This window comes from Asterias rubens, chromosome 6, assembly GCF_902459465.1.
Source record: "Asterias rubens chromosome 6, eAstRub1.3, whole genome shotgun sequence".
Taxonomy (NCBI): Eukaryota; Metazoa; Echinodermata; class Asteroidea; order Forcipulatida; family Asteriidae; genus Asterias; species Asterias rubens.
The window spans coordinates 4,787,224-4,814,509 of record NC_047067.1 but is presented as its reverse complement, the minus strand read 5'-3'; the positions used below and the strand labels follow the sequence as shown (position 1 = coordinate 4,814,509).

Here is a 27,286-nt window from a genome sequence, read left to right as displayed (position 1 = left end):
GGAGGCAATGGCCTCCGTTGCCCTGGTCTTGGCTCTTGGTACCCTTGCACAAGTCAACTTAAGATTTTCCAATGGAACTGCCCTTTACAAAACAAAGGTGGCCTTGTCGTCTCAAAGATGAAATTCCAAGCCTTAGGAAACCAGTTACAAAAAGTATGTGTGAAAAGATACTTTGGCTGGTAACCTTGTGGCCTAACTCTTTATCCATGACCCAGATGGTGGCATTATAAGTCCTGTACCTATTGTAATGAGGTAATTTATAATACCTGTACTCTAAAAATGAACTCAAGTTCATCAGAACTCTTCATGCATTGTTCTGATCTGTTTAAAGATTACAACAACAAAATAGTTAAAGGCAGTGGACACTATTGGTAATTACTCAAAATAATTTTTAGCATAAAACCTTTCTTGGTGACGAGTAATGGGGAGAGGTTGATGGTATAAAACATTGTGAGAAACGGCTCCCTCTGAAGTGACGTAGTTTTCGAGAAAGAAGTAATTTTCCCTGAATTTGATTTTGAGACCTCAGATTTAGAACTTGAGGTCTCGAAATCAACCATCTAAACGCACACAACTTCGTGTGACATGGGTGTTTTTTTCTTTCATTATTATCTCGCAAGTTCGAAGACCGATTGAGCTCAAATTTTCAACAGCTTTGTTATTTTATGCATATTTTGAGATACCCCAACTGTGAAGGCTAATCTTTGACAATTACCAATAGTGTCCACTGCTTTTTAAAGGCCCAACATTTCGACCCTAGCAGAGTCTTTCTCGAAGGCTAAATGGTTTTAAAATGTTCAGTTCATAATGTAACATAAATTGTAACAAAAATCTCATACATTTATTGCCACTTGAACTTCCTTCATGGCTTGGGAATATCTTGTTTTCCTTGGCAAAAAGCTGAGCTCCTAGTTAAGATTATCGTACAATTCTCTTACATTGAAAATGTCACCATAGGTAAACAATTTGGCTCATGAAAATATTTGCCTAGTGCCCGTCAAGTTCAAGACATGCATGTACATTAATTTGGGTATATATTATTTTATTGCACTAAATATAGAAAACATCTCTAAACCTCGCCGAAACAAATACAACTAAAATACTTTTACAACACAGTTTAAAAGGAGACATCAGTGACATTCCTTTTTCAAAATATTAAGTTTTGATACACATCTAACAACGCCAAAACAATATTAAACACATTTTGTACACAAGACTCTTGAAAGATAAATAAATTGTGTTTAAAAATCCTTCATAAAATTCACAGATAAGTTCTGTTTGGTTAGATTTCACACCAAAAATAGCTACAGAATAAACCTATTTGAGAAGTCTGGTAAAAAATTGCACAATAGAAGATGTGACCTGTGACATCACATGTTTACAAAAGAGCCACAGAGCCTGGACTTCCTGCAGGCATGATTTGAAATAAAATCTTACATTTTATGGAGATTGCACTGTCTAATTCTTATCAACTTTTGATACGCTGAAAGGGGGCACCTCTCAAAACTTGTCCAGCTTTTACTTTCATAACTCTTGGTTTCATGTGGAAATTATGACACAAAATACCAACTTTCCCATAGGACCAGTGTAGTATCTTGCCTGCCAGAATACTGAAAGAATGTACAAGGTCACACTTATTGTGAACAAGATTCACATGGTCTATAGAGTGAGTAAATGTGATATCAATGACATGGACACGGCAAGCAAAGAATATAACATACTAATGTTATGTGTGTACAAATCAATTCTGTGTATATTCAATGACTCACAACATGGTTTCATTTGTAAAAGGGAAACATCTGTTTTAACACAAACAAGTTTTCACTAGACTGTTCACTTCTGTCATGTGCTGAAACTATGTACAAGGGACCAAAAATATTTGAACACGCGTGAGACTTATGCAAAGTCTCTTGCCAGCTTTTGCAACCATGATAAAGGATCTCTACTTAAAGTATGACCCATTCTTACGATGAGGCTGTTTCTCAACTAATGTCCAAGTGACATTGCTTGCCTTGAATTACACAGAGTCCACGGGCTATGGTTTTTCTCTGGTCATGGTTTTTCCCTGGTCATGCCCTTGGTGCCCCTTCAAAAGTTGTTCAACAGATTTTCCCAATGGAGGTGACCTTTGAACATGTTGAACAATAAAAATGGCCTTGCCCTCTCATAATGCCTCTTGGAATAAGTCGGTAAAATTGACATCGCCACTTAAGTGAGTACAATATTTTATTTCTTTAACAAGCTTTTTCTTAATACAATAAGAACATTTTACACCTCATTTTGCATACTACTCAACCCTGCCACTCAGTTGGCCAATGAAATCACAACTTGACATCATGTGACATATTAATATTCATCAATGCATCAACTGAACATTAAAATCATTTGTCCAATAAATCATCACTTCTAACCCATGTGACATGAAACATTGCACTTCATCAGGTCTCACAAATGAGTTGTTGTTTTGTTGTCTTGGCAGAGTCATAAATATTCATCAATGTTGCCATGCCAACATTTCTCGTAGTAACAAAACCGCATGGTAACAATCCAGTACATACAATCTGGTTTGTATAATTTGTGAAGAAACAAAACATTTCAGTAATAATTCACTATAGTTTATATAGGATAAAGTAGTATAAAACTATGAAATTTCTTAAAAGAAACAGTATTTAACACTCCAAATTGTGCACACTACTTGTATTATTATAAGTATGTTCCCGTTATGCACAGGTTTCAAGGTGGAAAATGCAGCAGAAAATCCACATTTCTTTTGGTATTTTAAAAAAATTGATAGCAAAATCACTTTTGGTCGAGTTTAGAATCGGTGGGAGACTCGTCAACTACTGTCCACAATAAGAACAAGTGTTTATTTCAAAAAACCAAAACCAAAATGATCAACTGGAAAAAAAGATTTTATCAAAAATGGTTACAATTCCAAATTGGAAAGGATGAACTGTCCATTGCCATGATTCTGGGAACTCATTCAAAGAAATTTTACCCAGTCATTTTCAACCTTTACTGAAATGCACATTTTACTTGAAACACATCAGAAGAAGAAAACCAAATCAAAATAGCTTGTTATTTCTATGTTGATTTTGATGTTCATTTGATGTTCAACTGCACACAGCAAATGTGTTGCCCTTTAAATCAACATCACTTCTACCATTGACGGATAACTGGCATCACTTACGTCATACACAATGGGGTAGTTCTGCACTCAAAGGTCATAGGTTAAAGGTCATTGGTAGAAGATGAACCAGATCAATGTGTGTACAATAACGGGTAACTTGGGATCGTAGATGTCAAAGGTGGTTTTGCCCCAGAGAGTCAAAGAGATGTCTCGGCCTCCATTGTTGGTATTTTTGGGGTCGGGAGGTCGAACACGATGGGATGGTTAGAAGGACTGTAGTTGACTGTACAGATGGAGGCATTGATGAAGGTGGTCGTGTTATCTGTTGTGACGCCGTATCCTTCGTGGATGTGACCAAAGATGTGATACTTTGGTTTTAGCCTGCGTTGGATCGAGGTCAGGAGTTCCACACAGCCAGCGCGCTCTTTACTCGTGGTTAAATCACCGTGACCTGATTTGGAAGTGTAAAAATATGAAAAATTAAACATAAACTTTCCTTTGTAACATGAACTTTGATGTGTAGAGTAATTCAATTCATAAACCACACCCGGCAATTTTCATAAGTTGCTGAAGTTTTGGGGTTCAAATTTAGTGCGAGATAAATATGAATTTCTTTCTCCCGAAGATTCTGGTCTTGTAAAATAAAATCCAGTCTGGGAAACCCTTTTTTTGAGCTACAAGCCCTGCCATCAATTTCACAATGAGTTAGGACTCGTCTTATCTCGAGTTCGGACGAGTAACTTAGGATTAATCTTAAGGTCTGCATGCTACAGTGCAGGGTTGGGACTCATCCTAAGTCCTGAGATTAATCTTAAGTTAGGAAGAGTTTTATGAAATCGACGGCAGAGGTCTTGTGGAATTTGAGCCTAAATTTGAGCCCAGAAAGGTCTTACCTAGTGGTGGTCCATGAGTGACTAGAATATCAATCCCAGTCGGGATAAGGTTCCACTTATCAAGCAGAGGCTTGCCTCTAGGTAGGTTGAACGCCCAGTCACAAAACTCTGGTTGCCTGTCAGCGAGAAAACACACACACACACAAATGTACCATTTAGAAACAAAATTAATCCACAGCACCCACAGTAATTGCTGTGGTGCCCTGTGCTTTTTGCTGTGGTGCCCTTTGCAAGGTTTCAATACAGAAGTGGCCTTAACCAGAGGAAAATGATGTTATCTTGAGATTGTCCCATGTCCATCTTTATAGGAATACCCTCTTTTCATACAAAAATAAAGAAATGGATCCCTCATCATATTATGCTTACCATCAGGGTTGCACTTATTTTAGTGGTGGGGCAACACATCCAAAAAATTTCGAAGTCCACCAAGGGCGAGTGGATCAACAAAATTATTCATGTTTGAAAATGGGGCCATTATTGCTGAACTGCAAGCTTCAGGCATGATGCCAGGATTTCCAAGCTGTTCATGTGATGGGGCCATGCAATCAGTTGAAAGGCATTTTGGCTTTGTTCTTTCCCTGGACAAAAATTATGAGTCCTGGGGTGGATTTCACAAAGAGTTAGGACTAGTCTTATCTCCAGTTAGGACCAGTGACTCGTCCTAACTTAGGACTATCCATGCAATTTGTATATCTCCTAGGACTAGCCCTAAGTTAGGACTAGTCCTAACTCTTTGTGAGATCAACCCCTGGGGATGCCCTCCCAGCCCCACCCACCCTGGCTACAACACTGCTTAGCATGGTGATCCATAGCACCGCCCACCCTGGCTACAACACTGCTTAGCATGGTGATCCATAGCACCGCCCACCCTGGCTACAACACTGCTTAGCATGGTGATCCATAGCACTGCCCACCCTGGCTACAACACTGCTTAGCATGGTGATCCATAGCACCGCCCACCCTGGCTACAACACTGCTTACCATGGTGATCCATAGATTCTGAATCCCATAATGTTGACCTCGGCATCCTCTAGGTAGGTGCAGTTGGTGAGATGTGAGGGGATATGTTTCCAGTCTTCTTGCTTCACCTCTTGTAGCGCTGTTGCAAAACTCATGAACACGTGACTGTTCTGCTCCGTCATGAGCTGCCGGTCAAAGGTCACCTCATGATTGCCAGCGATGACAATCTTGTGCCTATGAGGTAACTTTCCTGTTTGGGTTGAATTGAGAGATGAATTAGATTCGCTACAAGGCCTGTATGCTTTGTCTTTGAAAGGGCAAGGGCACCAAGGCATTTTCTCCTCGGTATAGCCTAAACTGTACCTTGGTACCCTATGTAGAAATTGTAAATTTCTTTTGTAGCATTTCAAGGGCACGAAGGCAATGACCAGGGGGCATGGAGGCAATTGCCTTCATTGCCTCCCTGATGTATCAGGCCTGCAAACCCCAATGGTGCTGTTCAATCTTACAATCCTTGGAAACCAGACAAATATCATTTTTGAAAGGGCAAGGCACCACGGTATTTTCTCCTTGGTAAAGGACACCATTGTACATTTCTGGTGGAGCATTACAAGGGCACCAAGGCAATGGCCAGGGGGCAGTGCCTTTGTTGCCTCCATGAATGATCAGGCCTGCTTTGAAACCCCAATGGTCTCGTTAACATTAATTTGCTGGCCAAATCTTACAATCCTTGGAAACCAGACAAATATCCGCCCAATTCAGGGCTCAATTTTTACACTGGATCTCAGACCCTAGGCCAGTGGTTTTAGTGTCAGGCTAGTAAACTTATGACCAGACAAGTCTAGTAGTCTGTTTTCAATTGAATAACAATACATGTACAGCCAAGAGGTGAAACCTTCATAAACTGAGGACCTGTATAGATTTTAACAATAAAATGTTTTTTATTTTTGTTTACATTTGTCAATGAGATCTTGGTTTCGGTCTTGAGCAGTAAGGTCTCAGTTTTGGACTGTGAGGCCTTGGTCTTGGTGTTGGAAGATAAGGTCTTGTTGCCCTTGGTCTCGGTCTTAGACTTTGAGGTCTTGACTCCAACACTAGTAAGTCATAAAACCAACAGTAACAGTAACTTATTTTATGTCACTTACCTAGAAACTCATTAAATGCAATCACCTCCCGTGGCAACCCGATATTACTAAAGTTCCCAGCATGAATCAAAATATCTCCATCTGGAATCTTCGCCATGTGACTCGTTCTTGAAAATGTGTCTGATATACACACAAACCTGGTATGATCTGTAAAAGGAAAGAAAGGAGACCGGATACCAGACTTACCCATAAAATCGTTGAATTGTTTGATTTCTTTTAAGCTGCCTACATTTGTAAAGTCACCGCCGTGGATGAGAACGTCGCCGTCAGGGATGGTGGGTAAAAGCCGTGCTGCTTGGTTATGCGTGTCGGATATACAAACAAAGCGTACAGCATCTGGGTGGGGATACACATAACATGCAAGGGGTTTGAAAAGCAACATGCAAGATAGATGATATTTCATGCAAATATAAGGCTGTGACCGAATATTGGCTTCATCAGTGGATACGGCTAGAATGTCAGATATCCAGTGTCGTGGGTATAGCCAATTGTCATAGCCATAGCCATTCGCTTTAGACATGACTTTAAACCCTTCAGAGACCAATAATTTCTGTATAATCATCACAAAATGACAAAATGAAAAACATTGAAGAAACAAGAAAGAAACAGATTAACACAACGATGTACAAGATGATACAAAGACTAATTATGTTTTTAAGCTTCTTGAATGACAAAACTATCAAAACTGTCGAGGAAAAGACAGTCAAACATCAGAAAGTGAGCGTGCCACCGTTAAAGCTTACAATGTGCACAAAGCGTCACAGTTATGTGCATATACTAAGCAAGAAACAGAAAACTTTGCTAATATGCATCCCACATGATGTATATGTACACAATTAACACTACTGCAAATGTTCAGACAATGTTGCTAAACAATTTCCCCCTAAGCAAAAACGAACTAGTTACCATTCACTTTTTGTGCTCAAAAGCAGTTAATCAGAAAAGTTTGCTTACCATTATAAGCACTCAATTAAACTTAATAGCTGACAATTTTGCTTAACAACTTCCTGCTAAGCTAAACTAAGCAGGAGACCAGTCAAAAATAGTACTTTCGTGATGGGCTGCTTTGGCTGGTAACATTATTCTGGCATTTTGTTTTTTAGCTTTAGCTTCTTTCTGTGCTTTAGCAGTTGGCCCCCTCCAGTTTGTCTGTCTTATTTGCTGCATATTTTTTTATTTGTTTAAAATTTGTGTATGCAATTTGCCAGACACACAAGGCCTGAAGGCCACTTCAAGGTGTTGGCTACAATCCAACTAGTTTTCCAGGGGCAGTTGCCACCAACTCCTGGAGCTGAAACAGGGTTTCCCCCCTTCAAAGTCCATACAGATGTAGGCCTGGCTGGTATAGCAGTAAGCAATACCTCCCCAACAATATTACAAACATATTTGGTTTGTGGTAACACCATTGGCCATTGGTTTATATCTACTTGCCAGGTAGAGTTTGTTCTTGAGAGAATTGCCTCGCTATGCAAGCTATGATTCTACTACCGCAGAGCAGATTTTTCTGATTTTTTTTTTTTGGGGGGGGGAGACTTGGTAAACCAAATATATTAATTCCTCACTATGCAATGCCTCTAAATCCCATTTACTATCACAAACCTTCTGGTTTTGGAGTGCTTGGGTCTAGTGGTTGAACCACCCTACAAACCGTAGAGGATTTATTCTTGATACAGTCCCAGACGTAAGTTGGTTTGTTGGTCTCTGGGTGGACGGTCACCTCTCCGGGATACTCATCCTTGATGTCTTCATCCCGAGGCTTGGATGATAAACTACGCCCTCCCGTTGCGCGAAGGAAGCGTCTGTCGAAAGAAATTAAATTAAGTGGACATCGGGTTACAACCTTATAAAAACTTGCTAAGCACAGAAAAATCTTGCTTATAGCGAAACTGGCTACCAGCCAAAATTCTTACTGGAAAACTAAGTGAATAATAATTTTATACCCACACCACAATTGTACGATTCCCTGAAGTGTGAAACAAAGGTACTTGATTCAGCAATAAGAAAAATACATACATTTTCTATCAAACCATAAAAAGAATGTTTATTATATATTTTTTTTGTATGACCCGTGTTTTACCCAATAAGCACTGTAGTGTAAACTCAGTACTTTCCTAAATTCTGTGTAAAGAACAAATCCTCCACAGGCAAATCACTCAGGCATTGCAGGATTCACACAAACCACCTTTGCACTTCTAGTGCATATGTTTTACCACTATACCACCAAGATTCCCCCATGGCTGGAGGCAGTTCGATCATTTATGTTAGCAGCTCGAGTACCGATACAGTATTCTATAATCCAGACACAAATTTAGCATACTATTGACGATTTGAACTTTGTTTACATTAAGTGTGACTTTACATTCTTTGGGCATTCTGGCAGGCAAGATACTGCACAGGTCATATGGGAAATTGATATTAATTTACACATATTAATATTAATTTTCATAATTTCCACATAAATCCAAGAATTATGAAAGTAAAAGCTGGACAAGTTTTGCAATGTGCCCCTTTCATCATATCAAAAGTTGATAAGAACTAGACAGTGCAATCTCCATAAAACATAAGATTTTATGGTTTCTTCCATGAGGCTGTGTACATATCATGCCTGCAGGAAGTCCAGAATCTGTGGCTCTTTTGTAACCATGTGATGTCACAGGTCACATCGTCTATACTATGTAGTATTAAATTAATGAATATATTTGTGTTCTTGGTAATCAAACCAAAGGAAAGACATGTTAAAAGTTCTACCCTTTTATGGATAAAAAAAAATTCTCAATACTGTTTTATTAAGAATAAAATATAGCAATAATGTGAAGAAACAACTTAACTAATCAACAACACACACATGTAATACATAATACTTTTACAATAATGTGCTCAATGCACAGACATACATGTAATAGAGACCTATGTTTTTGTAGCATCACATGCATATATAAAGAAAGAAGTAAAAGTTCTACATATAACCTGAGCCCGAGGCTCTAACCTCTTCGTTAAAAACTTCCTCGTTTGTTTTTCTAAAGCTCATCCATCTCCTCCAGCCACAGACACACAACCCTACCCCTCTGGAATTTCTCATACTAGGTCAAGTTTTTTAATTCCCTTTTCATCGGCCAGTGATGATGGGCGTTAATTTTGTTTCTTCTTCTCAGCATGACGTGAAGTTCAGAGACCGAACTGAAATGAGGTCAGCCCCTAAGGGTATCACGATTTTTTCCCCTCTTCTTTTTTCCCGCTTCTTTTTCACCGATCTTCAGACATCAACGTAGAGTAAGCAGGGTACTAGGGGAAACAGACAGCGTACTGAGAGGCGTAGGAAGTATAACTCAGTGCCTAGGAATTCCCCAGGTGCGTGTACTGAATATCCAGGCCAGTCGATGCTGTGCGATGGGTCGGCTGTGTGTGTAGTTTATTAGCGGACGGAGTGTAAAATATCCACTGAATTGTGCCTCTATCACTTAATGTGAGCTAACTGCATTGATATTGGGAAATTGAGGTAGTAGAAAGTATGTTTACGCAAATTTGAGCTAATATTGACTGCGAATTAATCATAGTGTACATTTAATTAAATGCAGAAATGACTGGATTTCTTGAAATCATGCAATGCAAATTAACCAGATTCTAATTCTTGAAGTAAATTATTCATCTTTATAAGCATACATTATGTCTTATTCACAATCATGTGAGTGGTGCCTAACCTTTAGAATATGAGTAATTCTCAACGTCCCAATTTAGATCATTTTAAATTATTAGTCACAACTTTAAAAGAAGTCAATTAAGTAATACAACATTCTCTCCCAGATTTCACTGGTAACAAAGGAACAGAAATTGCTAAATGATCTTGCATAAATGTCCTCTGTGTAAAAACATGATCATTCCTGCTTGTAGTTGTAATGTTATGCAGAAAGAACTGTTGACAAATTCCATTCAAGGGTCTATGTAACTTATTGTAGGTTTACACTAAACTTACACAGTTTAAAGATAATGACAGTAGAAAGCTTACCTGAAAATATTACGTGCTGAGGTGCTGTAGTTTTTGGGTAATGAGTAAAACAATGCCATGAAAATAATTTTCGTCTCATGAGACGAAAACTATTTGAATCATTTACAAACGTATTTTCATGACATTGTTTTACTCATTTCTCAAAAACTACAGCACCTCAGTAAGTAATATTTGAAGGGAAGCTTTCCACTATCATTATCTTCAAACCCTGTAAGTTTAATGTAAATCTATGGACATTTTGAAAAAGTACCCAAATCCTTTAACAGCATACCATTCAAATTATGAAGAATGCAATAATTCTAAATCATATACATGGACATGCTTTTCTATAATTAGGTTAGATTATGTCTTTGATAAAGACATCATTCATGTTATTGTTTAATTTTAGTTCGAAAGGTTTGCACCATTTTAGTTCGTAAGGTTTGCACCATTTTCTTTTCTATGAGGTATTTCTCTCTGAAATATTTTAGAAAACTGTATCTGAGAAACAAAAATAGCGCAATTAACAGCTTATTTCGGCTACTACAACCAAAATTAAGGACAATGTTTCTCACCATTTTCTACTGCTCATACAACGAATTAAGTCAAAATTTTCACCTGCTTTTTATTTCAGTGTCTGTAACAGTTTTTCAGCTTTATGTGTACAATAATTTTGTCAGCTGTAAAATACATACACCTTTAATTTTTAAATTTTACATTACACTACTCAGTTTTAGATGAACCAGATGGCAGTCCTTTTAAAGAGCTTGACTCAATCATGCATACAGGCTACAATCTCATGAAAAATCAAAACAGGACTAGCTTCCACAGAATTTAAAGCAAAATATATTGATTAAAATGCGTAACTTTATCTTAGAGTTGAATCGGCCAAGTCAACCCTTTCCACGGAGAATAAAAAAATCCACTCTTACGAAAATAAGATGTACAGCTCAGATTGCTCAACTAACAGAGCCTGGTTCCCACTATACTGGAGAACTTTCAATAAACATCCCAGCCTATTCAACAAATACCCAGAAACTGTGTGTTCTTTGATAATGAAGGAAACCCAATCTGTGCGGAGCATGGACTGCGTTAGTCAACATGCCATAGGTTTCTTTAGTGAATGCACAATGCCATAATGAAAAGTGAATTCAGTGCAAAGTGGGTGGCTGAACTTGAGTACAATGTGTGTATGGGGCAGATTGGGTACACAGTGCGTAGAACTGCTTAACGGTAAGCAAATTTGCGTGCTTACTGTAGCAGAAAAATTTGCTTAAGCCTTAGCGTATTTCACAGGTTAGCAGAAAAATTGGGCGGCCATTTGTGTGTTTACCGTGGATTTGCATTGTGACGTCATTTATTTTCATGCGGTAAGCACCGGAAGATTAGCATGCCTTTTCGTGCACTTACGGTTAGCAGCGCTATGAAATAGAAATTGCACAGTAAGCACAAAATTGGCCGCTAAGCAGCGCTATGAAATTGGGCCCAGGCCTGTATGCATTGTTTTTGAAAGGGCAAGGGCACCAAGGCATTTTCTACTGGAGCATTGGAATTGCACCCCCCCAACCCAACAGTACTCCTTACAGCAGAAGAAAATGCTGTATAATCATGCCTTTTTTTTGCTTTGGAAGCTTGACTAATTTAGTTTTTTTTGGTAGAGAGTTGTCTGAGAGGATTAAAAAAAATCATTGTTTCATTTTAGAGTGAACAATTTACAAAAAAAGCCAATTTAAAAAAAAGAACATTCTCGCCCATAATCCACTGGTGACAAAAAAAACAGAAATTGATCTAAAATAATGATCTTCAGAAATCTTGCATAATTTCCCTATTCTCTCTTTTTAAAACATGCTCAATCATGCACGTAGTCAAAATGTAATGCAACCCAAATGGCATAGGCTTACTAAGAAGAGAAGGATGATGCCCCGCAGGGAATGATGAAGATGTTCATACTAGATTCATGTTGTTTTCTGTGACGTAAGTTCCCCCTGAAATTAAGTCATGTTTGAGAAAACTATAGATCTGAAAACCCTCCAAAATGCAACAGTCGATTTCAGCTGTCACATCCAAAATTAAGGATGATGTGTTTACATGCTGAATTGTGCATTGTGCACAGAAGGCTAATTCTCACTCTATTCTCCTGTGGATTTAAATTAAGCCCAAGTTTTCACAGGTTTCACTGGTTGATCACACAAAACATGAACACTGTGACTATTTTGTCAGCTCTAACCAATCATGGATAATTATATTTTGAAGAGGTTCAATCAGTTAATGCTGTGGGATCCAGGGAACAGAGTTGAAGCTAGACCAATTTTAGAAGTGGGCTATAAATCCAACTTTGTAAAAGTACACCAAGGACGAGCGAATCAACCAAAATTATTATATAAAGCCATTAGTATTGCCGAAGTGCAAGCTTCAGGTAGACATGATGCCAGGTTTCCAAACTGTTCAGGTTATGGGGGCCATGCAATAAGTTGAATGGCCTTTTGGTGTTCTTTCTAGATGTGATGTTTGATACTCCTTTAATCATAAGCTGTGTGTCTGATCAATGCACAGTGGACAATATTTGTATTTATTCTAGGGGAAATCTGTGCTGGGCGACCAGTGTATATTTTGCTCAGAGTGCTGGACAAAAATGTTGAGTCATGTGCAGGATCGATCCCAACACCCCCCACTGTGGCTGCAACACTGACAATGAAAGGGAAAAAAAAAAATATGGCAGCTTGATAGAGGTATAGGGAGTAACAGAAGAGGTGATTTTAAAATTAATTTTCCTCTGTTACTAGTCTGGTTTTTTTTTTCTTCAGCCTTTTTACGTGATGGAAAATGTATTTGTGGATGACTGTAATGAACCAAAACCCTCATCTTTGCCTTCCCTTTCGAAGATCATTGTGCAGCGTTTTTGAAAGAATTTGCTTTTGGCATGGGACAAAGACACTGTGATGGACCTGCATTATGGTGCCAGAGCTGTTCCCTGTAGCCCAACTTCACAAAGGCCCCACATTTCCTACACGTGTTCTTCATATACTTGGATACTTACACAATAATAATGTAGGTTAAATAATGAAACCACATAATTTTGTTTTTTAGACTAGTGAGAATTTTTTAAATAACCCTTTACAAACTTCACATTTAAAGGGAAGGTACACGTTTGGTAACCGTCAAAGACCTTACTTGGTGTATCCCATCATAAGCATATAATAACGAGCCTGTGAAAATTTGAGCTCAATTGGTCATCGGAGTTGCGCGAAAATGATGAAAGAAAAAACACTCTTGTTGAAGGAATTTGTGTGCTTTCAGATAAGAATAAAAGACTTCTAGCTAGAAGTCTTTTATTATTTTAGTGAGAAATTACCTCTTTCTCATGTTACTTCATAGGGAGTCGTTTCCCACAATGTTTTATACTATCAACAGCTCTCCAATGCTCGTTACCAAGTCAGTTTTTAAGTAAATATTTGTTTTGAGTAATTACCAAACGTGTACCTTCCCTTTAAGGTCAATAGACTCCTTGCAATGGCCATTGTTGAGGTCAAACAACTCTCAGCCAATGATAGGTATACATGTAGGTCTTCATTGACCTCTGGGTAATTGAGGGGGGCTGTTCAGGCTTGTAAAGTTAGAACCCTAGACTGTTCCCCTGTCTTTAGTCACAATGTAAAGACATGCACTGGTCTTACATGACCAATGATTTCATTGGATAAAACTATTTCATTTGGATTATAAGCGTGCTGTGTCTTTATAGCCCGAACAGCCCCCCTCAATTACCCAGAGGTCAATGAAGACCTATAGCTCCATGCTGTGACGTAAGCTTTCCATGGACGGATTGTACTTTGGATGCAGCTTGTAGATAATGTTTGTACATAATATCATCATCATTACTGATATCCAGCGAGCTCGGGCATTTCAGACAACGACTCTCCCCTGGTCTCTTTGCTCCATCATTGCTGGTAGGTCACGGCGGTTAATGCTAGAGTCCTGCTCCAGGGTGTCAACAAAATATTGTTGCAAGGCGCCCTCTTGGTCTTTTGCCATGTTGAGGCTCCCAGAGCAAAACTTTAAAGACCCTGGACACTATTGATAATAATGTCAAAGACCAGTCTTTTCACTTGGTGTATTTCAACATATGTGCATAAAATAACAAACCTGTGAAAATTTGAGCTCAATTGGTCGTCAAAGTTGCAAGATAACTTTGAAAGAAAAAACACTCTTGTCAGTGTCACACGATGTTGTGTGCTTTCAGATGCTCAATTTCGAGACCTCAAAATCTAATTCTGTGGTCTTCAAATCAAATTTGTGGAAAAATACTTCTATCTCAAAAACTTACGTCACCACTTCAGAGGGAGATGTTTCTCACAATGTTTTATACTATCAATCTCTCCCCATTAATCGCTACCAAGCAAAGTTTTAGTTATTTTGAGTAGTTACCAATAGTGTCCACTGCCTTCAAGTCATCTCTTGTTTGCCCACTGAATCTCAGTCACCTTTGGAGTAAGGTCAGTGATACCTTTGAGATGTTTCCATAGATCTGTTGGTTTGTTATGTGGTCTTGCCAAGGGATAATGTAATATTGTTGTATTCACTATGTAATGTTTACATGGACTGCAAATCTCTGTGTGAAATGAACAATAATAATACTAATAATAAGACTTGTAATGCGCACGTATCCACCCTGCTGGGTGTTCAAGGCACAGTAAAAAATCAACAACAAAGAAAACAAAACAAAACAAAGCAAAACAAAGAAAAACAGACACAACAAAAATTAGTCCTTGAAAACCTGTGACATTAGACAAGTTTTGAGAAGAGATTTGAATGTTGTGGCACAAAGACAAGTTCTAAGATTTAGTGGTAGAGAGTTCCAGATGCGTGGCGCAGCTGAAGAAAAAGACCTGTCTCCCCATGAGTGTTGAGACTTGGGTTCAATGAGAAGAAGCATGGAACTTGATCGAAGATTTCTTGATTGAGTGTAAACTCGGAGAAGTTCAGAAATATAGAGGGGAGCCTTGCCATTAAGTTTTTTATGGACAATTGAAGATGATTCATTGAGAGATAGGGAGCCAGTGTAGTTGTTTCAGAATGGGGGTGATAAGACAGGATTTCTTAGACATTGTCACAATGCGGGCAGCAGTATTTTGGAGGGAAAGTCAAAGGTACATTTGGCAGCATCCGGTCAGGCTGGTATCTGGCATTCTTCACAAGCCTCAAAGTGTGATGTCAAATGCAGGCTAATAGGTAGAGATAGCTACCTCCATGAGTAAACCAACAATTTAAGTGTTATCTACAATGTCTGTAAGCTTTGCTGTTACAAACTGTGGCTATCTGTCACTGCGTCTGTTTTTGCTTTGTATATAAGGCCCTATGGCTTTCCACAGTTTTTAAATTTTGGTCGTTGGAAAAAAAATCTATAATGTCTATGCCTTTCAACCGCTGTTCATGATACAGTCTGAGGAGGTACAGGTTTCTATTCTCTGTGTTCAAGCTAAATCAAACTGAACCTACCTGAAAGACATATTCAATGTGACGCAATACCATGAGCACCAGCAGGCTTAGTCCTCTCAATCGACACTCTGTTTAAAATTAAATCAATAATTCAGACAATTAAGAGACAGACTATTAAAGGGTGTGTGTGCACAACCTGGCTTCTTGTTTTACATCTTTAGGATCTGTGAAGTACCTTGAGCGTCTTTTAAGGCGGTTTTTCAAAACATCATTGAGAAAATATTTTGGGAAAAAAAAGGGACAAAAACTTACTATATCCCGGAGCGAAACAGTCACAAATTTCCCAGGTTGAAGTTTGTACGTTGTTCGGTACACTGCGCTGACTGCAATTGTTGCCGAAGCTCCGCCCATTCAGATTAAAAATATTTTCTCAATGATGTTTTTAGTGTAATGAAAGGATTCATTAGACAATGAGGATTAAGTTTGAGTTCGTAGAAGTTGTGTCATGATTTTCGTAAGTGGTAAAAATGGAGCAAATCTGTTGATGCGCTGTCGAAATTGTACGTGCTTGTCCATTTCGCCCCAGTGTTAGTTGTTTCGCAGTAAAACTGCGTCGTAACCCTCCGGCTTCACCGTCGGGAGGAGGGTTACTTTATTGCAACCAACTATGTTTTCTTCAATTCAACATCTTTGTCTGAAAAGAAAGATGTTCATTGTTGAGTTTGAGTTGAACAACTATCTTTCAATTCATTCAATCCTGTAAGATCACACATAAAAAACAGAAGTGATAGGGGGACAAATCCTACAGTGTTCTTATTTATTTTGACTGTTTGATTCTATTCTGGTCTCTTTTCATTTTGATTCTGGTCTTGAAATTCTAATCAGGTCCAATACATATTCTGAGCTATAAGCCCTGCGGTCTTGTGGACCCCCCCCCCCCCTTCATATTCACATATCCCGGATATAATATCCGAGCTCTGTGATTCTGTCCCGATTGGGAAAGGTTGGCGGGTCGGATGATTGTTTTTATTTATATCATTAAGACATTATCAATCATTTCCAAATCGGGCAACCCCGCCCCATTTGTTGACAACTTCAACTTACCTACCAATAATTTTGCTACTAAAGTCACACTGGTTTCACCACCGGGAGACATCCATCGTGTTGTCAATCAACTGTACCACCACACCAGACTGGCTCCAAGTTCAACAAGCTCCTTTCTTTCGATTCTATGCGTTGTCGTTGGTTAGTTGGTTGATAAACATTAAAATGACACACACACCGCACACACACACACAGCCCGTCCGTCACCTCCGTAAGTTTTGTTCTCGTCAATCTTGCCTTCAGATCCACGGGTTACGACTTCAAAGCTTGCAGTTTACTACCTTCCTTCTTTTTGATTAAACTGCAGCATCTGATCCTTGTATTGGTAATCATATATCCGTGAATAACGAGCTTTCTGCAAAGGCTATTCCTTGTGAATTCAGACAGTGTCAGTCCTTGATCGCCGGGCCCTTTTATTTATATTTCTTTCATCCGAACTTTTTCCTCTAGGATGTATAGCGCCCTCCAGCGATTGATTATAATTATGCGGTTGTCACTCACCACAGGAGGGCGGTATTTCTAGTTACTACTACTTTCAGAAATGGAGGGGGCAGGAATGTCTTATATGTTAAGGGGCTGGGCACGCGTTTTTTCCCCTTCATATGTGAAACTAATCAGGGCCCAATTTCATAGATTAGTTACTCCTTTAGTTCCCCTTTTCTTTGATGACAATAGACCACGTGAACTTTGTTTATAATAAGTGTCACCCTTGTACATTCTTTGAGTATTCTGGCAGGCAAGATACTACACTGGTCCTATGGGAAAGTTGACATTCTGTGTCATAATTTCCACATAAAAACAAAAGTTGTGAAGGTAAAAGCTGGACAAGTTTTGAGATGTGCCCCCTTTCATCATATCAAAAGTTAGACAGTGCAATCTCCATAAAATATTAGATTTGATGTTTTCTTCCGTTGAGCTGTGTACAAATCGTGCCTGCACTGAAGTCGAGGCTCTGTGGTCGTTTTGTAAACATGTGATGTCACAGGTCACATCGTCTATAGTAAGTTGTGTTTGTGTTTTATTTACATTATTGAAAAGGTCTGAGGGGGGGGGGGGGTTGATCTTGAACTATGACCTAGGCCCAACTATTTTCTCGTCGAAGGTTGATGTTTCAAGTGACACAAGCGGAAAACGAAACATTTCATTGTTTGAGACTGGTTAGAGAGTAAGCCTCTGATTTTATTCCATTTTTAATTTCCATTACTGAAAATAACAAATCGTTTGTCAAATAAAATGAAAACAAAAATAATGTGGTATTTAAAAGCATCGTGAAGGGAGGGTATACCTGACGTAATTACTCAAAAAATAATAATGACGCGTAAAAACTGTAAGAAACACTGAAGCTAGGTGTTGATAAGGAATAACATTTTTGAGAAACGATTTCCTTCTATTAAGGAATGTGGTTTTAGAAAAAGACATCCAAACAATCTGAGAAACGCTTCATCCACGAAACGTTTCTCAGATTGTGAATTCCCATTACATAACCACTCCAGCTTTTCGACGATATCTCAAAAACGAAATCCTTTTGAAATTAAATTTTTAGATGTTAGTTACTTACTTATAGCTTTACTGTATATCTATATTTGTATAGGTTTAAACTATCGGTTTAAGTTCATTTAATTCTTCTTAAAATATTACCACGAACAAAATCAAATGAGAAGAACATTAACCTTAACACTTTATCCAAACCCTCTCACCGTAATACAACTGTTTACTTTGTCAATAAATTGTGTTATTTCTTAGATATAGGTTTCATAAATATTGTAATCAACTTGCTATTATCGTCGCAATGCTGGTACTTCCTCCCAGATTAGATACAACAATTATTCTTTAAAAATTGTTGTCAACTGGCCCAGTGGTTTCTTTCCCTGCCTTTCATTTCTGTGCACCCCGGTTCGAATCCCTCCTCAGAGCCGTATGCCTTGCATGTGGATCGAGTTTCCAGTCCCGACCTAATCGCGTGGGTTTCCCCATTGGGGTTTCCCTCACACATCTAAAACTGAACACTGTCCTATTCATCATGTCCTTGGCTAATATTGGCTTAGTCGAAGTTAACTTAACTAAGGCTTTTTATTATCGGCTTTGCAATTAATGAAGAGCGTCAGCAAATCTACAATCCTGTCTACACAATGAAGAATCTGCAGTTAGGGTCAGTGAAGAGGCGGTATAAGGACCAGACTGCTAAAGGACCCCTCATCCCTTATAGTTAAGGGGAACTAAGGACCACTAAGGACCCCTCATCCAGTCAAGAATCTGTACTTTGGTCTGTGATGGGACACTAACGCTCAGGAGTGGATTTCACAAAGAGTTAAGACTAGTTTTATCTCGAGTTAGGACGAGTTCCTCGTCCTTCTAAAGGACTAGCCTTAACTGTGTTTAAAAACTCTTGTGAAATCGACCTTGAATTGCAAAGGATCATTGAGGGGGGGGGGGGCACTAAGGACCACTCACCCTTCTTTCAACAAATCTTACCCCCTCCAATAGTTTATACTTAATTACAGTAACACCATAACGATAACCCCATTAATATTACCAATTAAACCACATAATGCCCGGACGATTTGATTTTTACTTCTTCCGGACAAAATGAGCCACTACGGCAGCCGGCATCTTACAGATGAACGGGAGCTTCTGCGAGCAATCCTGCTGACCCCATTGCTTGTTCAAAGCATAAGAGCATGACCCTGTGGTCGACGCAGAGAGAGACATGGGGTCATCAATAATTATTAGGCTGCCTATAGGAGAAGCGTTGTAGCCAACGACAGTTCCATCTAGCCAATTGGTGCCGTCCATGCCGATCCAGAACGGGAGCGTAGACGACGAGGCACTCACAAGGAAGTCGTTTTCCTCTGAGGAGGCGACGGATACGAGGTTGGCCCTTTCGTTCACCTCGTTTCCATAGACGTACTCCTTGCACTGGTCCCTTGCTTCCTCCCATGCCCGCTCTTCAGTGAAGACGTAATAGCAGAAGTCGCCAAGACGTTTCCATGTTGGGAAGCAGTATTTCGTTGAGCTGGTGGCACTTGAGGAGGAGGAAGACGACGACGAAGACGACGAGGAAGATGAAGAAGAAGAAGAAGAGGAAGAAGAAGAAGAAGAAGAAGGTTGCACAACTGGTGATGATGGCACTGGCCTCCTCACCGGTTTTCGTTTGAGAATCGGATCACTTGACCCTACAGCTGGATCACTTGACCCAACCGCTGGAACAATTGGCACTACCGCTGGAACACTTGACTTGATGTACTTGTCAGTTTTCTTAACCTTGCAGAAGAATGGCAGTTGGGTCGAACAAGACTTGTGACCCCAGTTGTATTTCTCCCGGAAGTTGACGTAGACACAGTCCTCCGTTGTATCGCCTTCATGAGAGATGAAGGAATCGAAGATGGTGTCCTCATCAATGATCCACTCACTAGGGAGTCTTCCCTCTTTCCTGCCAATCCAAGCTGGAGGTAGATTAGTAGCCTGGGCATACTGGACAACGGACACCATATTGGAATTCTGCAAGGTATTCTCAACAGTTGGAAGATGAGCCTCATAGCCTGAAAAATACGGTCCCAAGTCGCGGCTGTTGCAGTAACTCTCTGCCTCGTCCCAAGTTTTCATTTCAGCTGAGTATAGAACACACGACCCCGCGAAGCTGCTCCAGCCCGTCGGACATATCAACGTGCTTTTGGCCACCGTGCTTGTGACTGTGACTGGAGCGGCCGGAGTTGGAAGAACTTTCAAAGTGCTCGTTTGCTTTTTCTTAAAGAATGAGTTGAAATTAAATAGAGGCGAGGGCGGTAATGAGTTGACTGCTGGCATTGACTTCTGACGTACGACTGTCTTCTGAACGCTTGGTACCGGTGATTCGGCGATTGAGGCAGCGGGTGCACTTCCTCGGCTCTTAAAAGTTGCCCCCAACCCACTACTGAACTTAAATTCCTTGGGTTTGATCTCACCGACAGTCCGGGTCATACTCGCGGTTTTTGTTTTTGGTTGTGTCTTAAAGAAAGAGGAGAATAAACCGCCAGGCTTGGATACGTATGATTTTGAAGTGGATGGTTTGAACTGGTTCGATGCCGCACTTCTGGTGAAGCTACTCTTCTTTTTTGAAAAGAAATTGGAAAATGAAACCCTTTTTGTGTTCCTGTTTGTGTTAGACGTTTTTGTCGTTTGCTTAAAACTTCCCAAACTATTAAAGAAACTTCGTCTCCTCCTCGAAAGCTTATGACCTCCGACCTCCGCATGAGCTCCTCCTTCATCCTCGCCCCCAGTATGCTCGTCCCCGACGTACATCAGGCATTGATCTTGAAAAGCTACGAACCCCACCGGGCACATGCTGATCTCGCAAACGTATGTCGACACTGTGCTGCAGTTGATATTACTCACCACAACACCGCCCTCTATCTGAGAACAACCTGCCATCTTTCCTGTGGATTCCCTCAGTCGATTTACCCCCTCTGGAGTCTTGTCGACTCCAATCCAAGTCTTCACAGCCGAGTTCGATTTGCTTGCTGACATCATTTGCCATTCTGTTAGGAACCTGTTTCAACGGAAATGTTAAATTTTCGGTCAATATTGGTTTAAACAAAAGTGCCGAAAATGGGCTTGTTTAAGAGAAAGCAGACGGAATCATGTCAAGAAGTGCCAGAACGTTAAAAATGATGTACCCCTTCTGATTCACTCGTCCCCAACGCCTTGCCTTAACCAAATGCGCTGGGATGGGCAAACGTATCAAGCACGCTCATTGGTTAAGGCAAGGCACTGCCCAGTCCCATCATACATCACACTCACACTGCACACATAACACACTTCCTGAACAAGAATCTGTGCAAGCTGATTAGCCCATCCCAGCGGTCCTCGATAGACCCTGGCCGCTGGGGCCGAGCGAAATCCTTATGTAGGTACCCTGGCTGCTGGGGCCGAGCGAAACACTAATGTAGGTATGGTTCGTCCAATTGTTATATACAAATCAGGTTGGAATTGGGACTGAATTCTGAAGTCAGTCCTTCTCATGATGCCTGTGTTTAAGATTATTCCGTTCGATTCATGGAGGATCTGATCTTGTTCCTCCATGGTTTGATGAGTAATAAAGGTGGAGTTTTGGAACGCTAGGTGGCAGCAGACTAACCAGGTAAAATCACAGACTTAGGCCGTGTCCGAAACGACGGCTTCGGCTACAGCTACGTCTAGATCAGCGCGTCTACCAGTGTTGAAGGATAGCAGACGCGCGCGATCTAGCCGTAGCTGTAGCCGAAGTCGCCGTTTCGGACACGGCCTAAGGCGCTTTTTGAATCCATGGCTTAAGCCTTGGAATTGGCTTCAGGCTTCGATCTCGTCTAGAGCCCAGAGTACGTACACAAAGCGCACGTGCAGTCAAAACAACCGTGGGGCCAGGCTATTCTGAGCCGAATCTGGAGCAGAAGCCATGGTTTCAAAAAGTGCCATAGAACATAGGTTCTTTATGTCTGTGGGTAAATCCACGTAAGTCTACTGCCACCTAGTGTTCCAAAGTGTACCATCATCGGACTAGTGAAAGAACAATGAGTAGTAAAGCTGGATTATTTGATATCAATCAAAGAGCTACAGTTGATCTAAGACATACCCTTTTAAACATAAACGAAGAAGGAGTTTACGAATACAACCAACTCCACAGCTTGTAACATCTAATAAAAACCACCAATGATAGTCTACAGTTTTGTCAGTGACTCGGACTTACCTGCTGAAGTCCTCCGTTGCGATGGAAACCAACTGGCCAACGGAACCACCCGTTAGGTAACCACGACACTGACCCTCAGCCTCGATCCAAGATTTGTTTTCGTCAAAGTTCCGATAGCAGTTGCCCAAATACGACGTCCAACCAGCTGGACATGTGCTAAGCTCGCAGACATACTGGAATTTATTGTCGCAGTTGGTGGACAATAATGCTGACCGTCGATCGTCGAGTATTGCCAGGGTGCAGTCTCCATCGTCGGAGAGGTCGAGTAGGCCGTTCATCACTAGGCCGTAGAAATCAGTCGGTAGACCGTTAGACCATGCCTGTTTGAAAACACAACCCACAACATGAAATACCTTCTGTCAAATAACCTCTACAGTTTTATCACAAGGATATTAAGACAGGCTCAATGAAGATGGGCTGCATGGGTGCCCGAAGAAATGACAACAGATGGACAACATCCAAGGACAGGGAAACGGAAAAGAGGTAGATGGAAAAGAAGATGGAGAGATGACATCAGGGTGTATGCAGGAACAACATGGACCAAAACTGCAGGAAATAGAAATGAATGGCATTATGAGGAGGGTTAATCTTAGACTGGATGAAAACAGCCTAAATGATGTTGATGATGATTATGAAATGACATCGTGATTTTACGACAAACCCTTGAAACCTTCAAGTGAGGGACCTGTTGGTGCACAACGTCCCTGGATGGAACGTTATCAGCAAATGTCGACACTTTCTTTTCATAGGTGTATCTCAACATATGCATAATATAACAAATCTGTGAAAATATAAGGCTTCAGGCCTGGTATTTTATTATTTGAGTGAGAAGTTTCCTCTTTCTCAAAAAATTTTTTTCGTCACAACGTTTTGTACTATCAACAGCTTTCCATAGCTCGTTACCAAATAATTTTTTTGGCCAACAACTATTTTTAGTATTTGGTGTCCCGCGCCCTATAAAAATAATTGAGAAAAGATAAAGTTGAGAATCGAACCCACAAACTGCTTACCATGATGTCATCTTCATCTTGTCTGCTGAGTCCAACCCAAACGTTATCCACCTGCTGTGAACTCCATAGACCTAGTAAAGCGTTTTCTCTCACGTCCGCAATCGACAACAGATGACCTGCTTCGCCGTTCTCATTTGTGAAGGATTGGCAATTTTGTTCGGCCTCCTGTTATACAAAAGTAGGACAGAAGAAGAATCATGTTTACAGAGTGGAAAGTCGGAACAATAAAAAGCTGTTCCAACTTGATATCCTGCAATGTTCATCGGTTCTCCAGACCCGAACCCGACCCCCCCCCCCCATAACACATCGGTCCGTTATTAACTCACCTGTCCAGATTATGCATTCCCCTTCCACCAATTTGGGTCTGTCCCTCTTCATCCCCCTGTAACCCATTTGGGTTTACTAGTCTGTCCCTCTTCACCCACTTGAACCCATTTGGGTTTACTTCAACCCACGGTTTATTAACCCATTTAGGTTTACTGTATATGACCCTCTTCACACACTTCAACCTATTTGGGTTTACTAGACTGTCCCTCTTCAACCCACGGTTTAACCCATTTAGGTTTACTGTCTGTCCCTCTTCACCCACTACAATCCATTAGGGTTTACTAGTCTTCATCCCACTACCCGCCCATTTTGGTTTAGTCTGTCCCTCTTCATCATCGTTCAACCCAATAAGGTTCCACTAATCTGCCCTTTTCACCGCTTTAACTCATGGGGTTTATAGTACCTCTACCCCATGGGCGTCAATCAGGGGGGGGGGGACAGGGGGACATGTCCCCCCACCTTTTGGAGGGTGGGGGACACAATATCAAATGTCCCCCCCCCCACCTTTTGACCACCTTTATCATGAAGCCCAAGTTTTGCACTGTGTAAGACGAAACCCTGTGTCCCTATATGGGCATTAATCCTGTGGGCAAAGGATCACACAATTTTTTGAAGGGTTGGGGACACTATATCAAATGTCCCCCCTCAAAATTGGCCCTAGATTGCATCACAGAGCATCTAAAATGCAAAATTTCCCCGGGCCCTTAATCGGGCCCGCACCTCACGACGTAAAGGCTTCCCACACGCATGGTCCATCGTTGACAGATTTGCACCTCCCCCTGAAAGAGTGGAAGGAACGTGAACCCCCACCCCATTCTCGAAGGGTGGGGGACACAGTATCAACTGTTCCCCGTGTCTTTTGACCACCTTTATCATGAAACTCATGTTTTGCACTCTGGAACTGTGGAGCACCGGAACACAATATTCCCACAGCTCATTGTTCTGTTTCGTTTGCCATTTGGCCGCTATATGGCCTAAAGATTGCACGATCTAAAAATACAAAATTTTCCCGGGCCCTTAAGCGGGCCCGGACCCATGCCGTAAAGGTTTCACACTCGTGTGCTCACTCTCTCACAGATTTGCCCCCTAAAACAAGGTTCATAGATCCGCACTTGAAGATGCTGTTAACTCAAAAGGTTCTACTGCTGCTCACATTTTACAGATGTTCTGTTCCATTCTGTATGCCTCTTATTGTCCTAAGATTGCACCACAGAGCATCTAGAATGCAAAATTTTCCGAGCCCTTAGGCCCGGACCCAAGGCCATAAAACGCTTCGCGTTCCGCTTTATAGCAGGCTCCATCTTTAATACCCACCAGGGATGAACTGCCGTCTGAGCATTATAATGCAGAAACAATATGGATATAAACCGTGGGTATACAATAACCATGAAAGCAAAAATAGGTGCATCATAGCTTGAAATAGGCATTAAATTCCAACATCTGAGAGGGGGGAACATCACCCCTCAGACTCCCTAGATCTACGGCCTAAAAAATTCCCGGGGCCCTAAAGCGGGCCCCGGACCCCACGCCGTAAATGTTATGTCTCCCCCCCACCTTTCAAGACGGATTGACGCCCCTGCTCTACCCCCTTCAACCCATTTTGGGTTTGCTTTAGCCCTACCACTCGTTTTATCCGTCATACCACTCTTGCAAAGAGCCATGGCGGACAACTCTTTTTACAGTGAAAGACGGGTACTTTCAACTCGATTTAGAGTGAAGTTAATACCAATATCACTAAAAAAGAGTGACACAGATTTACTTTCAATCTCAAAAGAGCGAAACTGACACCACTCGGACAAGGGAGTGACATTTTCACTCTTTTACATAAAAAGAGATCCGTCCTAAATATAAAAAACGTACCTTCCATGTCAAAAGCTCCGAGAATAGTTGTGTACATTTGAAGCCTTGATGAACCCAATCCACGGGGCATCCACCTTGTGACGGGGCCACCAGGGACACGGTGACGAACACCGTGATAATCCCCCTGATAGAGGGAGTCATAATGACCAGCAATATCAGCCAAGGAGAGGGGGGTTTATTCCAAGGAAGGAAAGACTCTCTCACCACAATATATCGTAACTGTGTATAATAGCTTGGGGATTAGTTTGGGGGAGTTGGGATTGTTTTTTGACAATTTTAGTGACAGGTGTTATGGAACAAAAATCAATAGAATGAAAGATTGGTCGATTAACAAATGGGGTTGATTAACTATTGTTTCCCAAAATGGTTCTATGTTGAATTAAATACAAGTTTATGCTAGTAGTCTTCATACAAATATTTTTCGGTTATACACGTGGTTAATGTAACTACTTTTTGCTTACTTGTCTTGAATGATTTATGGGCCGGTACCAATTAATATACAAGTTTAACACTTTCAAATTAAATTTCTGCCGTTTTGTGTATTCTCATGTTAAGACTCTCTTTTGGAAAACAAGGCCGAATATAAAATTAACTGAAAATTATGAAATTTAATTGTTTTCCTCGGGCTAACTTTGTGAATCTGCGTTTGAGTAGCTTACCTATAGACTTGTTTATCATTGCCCAATTACATACAGCTGCAAGCATAAAATACTTTTTAACAATTTATTGCTGAGCAAATATTAACAGGGGGACCAGTTGCAAAAATGTAAACTCTATGGAATTTTGGCTGGTAGCCAGTTTATGTTAAGATTTGTTTCTGCTTAAGGAGAATGCATGAAATAATTTCTCTGACGATATATTCGTAATAAATATGAAGGGACAAAACTACAATGATATTATTGATCTAACACCACGATTAAATTGTTTGTGATTGATGTCCAAGGCTGATGTATTTAAATGAAGAGAACAACAACAGAAAGTAATAACAAAACAATCGATTTTACATATCGATTAGTCCGATTGTTCCCAGCATTGACAATGACGCAGACAGACATGAACCTGTAAACATAACCAACATCCACAGACCGACGTCATATATTATCAAATCACGCCCTCTGTTGTTTAGATGATCGAGGGAGAAAAAAATATAATAGTTTGAGAAGAACGGACAAAATTGAGTAAAATAATCAGTGTTGTTTTTAAACAGAGGTAGGCCCTGGACAATTGAAAAACAAGAACGATTCTCAAAAACCAGGAAATGGGATGATTTCAACTTTTAGTCATTTTGGGGGGTTAATATTTTGTGACATTGTGGGACCATTTCAGTGACTAAGTTTTAGTGTAAACAGTGAAATTAAATTATTTGACCATTTCCTGAGAGCAATGACGAGCATGTGACCGTTTAACATGGAATTAAAAAATGCGACGGCTGTTTTATGAAAGCAGGCACGTCAAATTTAGATAGTTTAAGATTGTAACCAATGAGTTTAATCTCTCAAATGAAAACAAAATCTATTAATTTTATTCGGCTAAAATTGGACGGGGCGTAAAATAAAATTGCGCCTCGAACAAAATATCATAATTCTAAGGAACATCACGGAGGAAAACATTTTTGGTCGGGTGTGTTTATTACACTCGGATTACACTACAATTAAAGTAAGTTATTCTACAAAACAAGTGAACTCTTGTTGCAACTCCCTCGATGTGATTCCAGTGTTTGGCAAACATTGCGGCTGTTTCC

At 40.4% G+C, this 27,286-nt stretch overlaps 2 protein-coding genes across 4 annotated transcripts; both read right to left on the bottom strand.

Moving 5' to 3' along the window:
- Positions 1 to 1,594: 1,594 nt before the first annotated feature.
- LOC117291925 (metallophosphoesterase MPPED2-like) lies at positions 1,595 to 17,048 on the bottom strand. 3 transcript variants are annotated; one of them, XM_033773935.1, is made up of 8 exons: positions 16,648 to 17,048; positions 15,604 to 15,671; positions 7,728 to 7,927; positions 6,315 to 6,464; positions 6,129 to 6,275; positions 5,005 to 5,233; positions 4,024 to 4,139; positions 1,595 to 3,581 (listed from the first exon to the last, which is right to left on the bottom strand). In XM_033773935.1, exons 2-8 carry the CDS (start codon positions 15,612 to 15,614, stop codon positions 3,328 to 3,330), a joined length of 1,107 nt encoding a protein of 368 aa, XP_033629826.1. In that variant the 5' UTR covers positions 15,615 to 15,671; positions 16,648 to 17,048; the 3' UTR covers positions 1,595 to 3,327. The 3 variants fall into 3 exon arrangements, with proteins under 3 accessions (XP_033629826.1, XP_033629823.1, XP_033629824.1); XM_033773932.1 differs by lacking the exon at positions 6,129 to 6,275; XM_033773933.1 differs by lacking the exon at positions 6,129 to 6,275 and having other exon boundaries at positions 16,652 to 17,048.
- A 1,017-nt stretch (positions 17,049 to 18,065) lies between these two features.
- On the bottom strand, positions 18,066 to 25,783 carry LOC117291103. The gene is made up of 4 exons (XM_033772630.1): positions 25,546 to 25,783; positions 23,359 to 23,523; positions 22,349 to 22,668; positions 18,066 to 21,172 (listed from the first exon to the last, which is right to left on the bottom strand). Exons 1-4 carry the CDS (start codon positions 25,684 to 25,686, stop codon positions 19,216 to 19,218), a joined length of 2,583 nt encoding a protein of 860 aa, XP_033628521.1. The 5' UTR covers positions 25,687 to 25,783; the 3' UTR covers positions 18,066 to 19,215.
- Between the last annotated feature and the right edge of the window lie 1,503 nt (positions 25,784 to 27,286).

Bases quoted from the DNA above. Each gene is read 5' to 3' on its own strand.
- LOC117291925 (XM_033773935.1), bottom strand. The intron at 6,465-7,727 runs GTTTGTGATAGT...ATCCCCACCCAG, and splicing joins AAGCACTCCAAAACCAGAAG to ATGCTGTACGCTTTGTTTGT. The intron at 3,582-4,023 runs GTAAGACCTTTC...CTTCCAAATCAG, and splicing joins CACTCATGGACCACCACTAG to GTCACGGTGATTTAACCACG.
- LOC117291103 (XM_033772630.1), bottom strand. From the start codon at position 25,686: ATGACTCCCTCTATCAGGGGGATTATCACGGTGTTCGTCACCGTGTCC. The intron at 22,669-23,358 runs GTAAGCAGTTTG...GTTTTCAAACAG, and splicing joins AAGATGAAGATGACATCATG to GCATGGTCTAACGGTCTACC. The intron at 21,173-22,348 runs GTAAGTCCGAGT...CCGTTGAAACAG, and splicing joins GCAACGGAGGACTTCAGCAG to GTTCCTAACAGAATGGCAAA.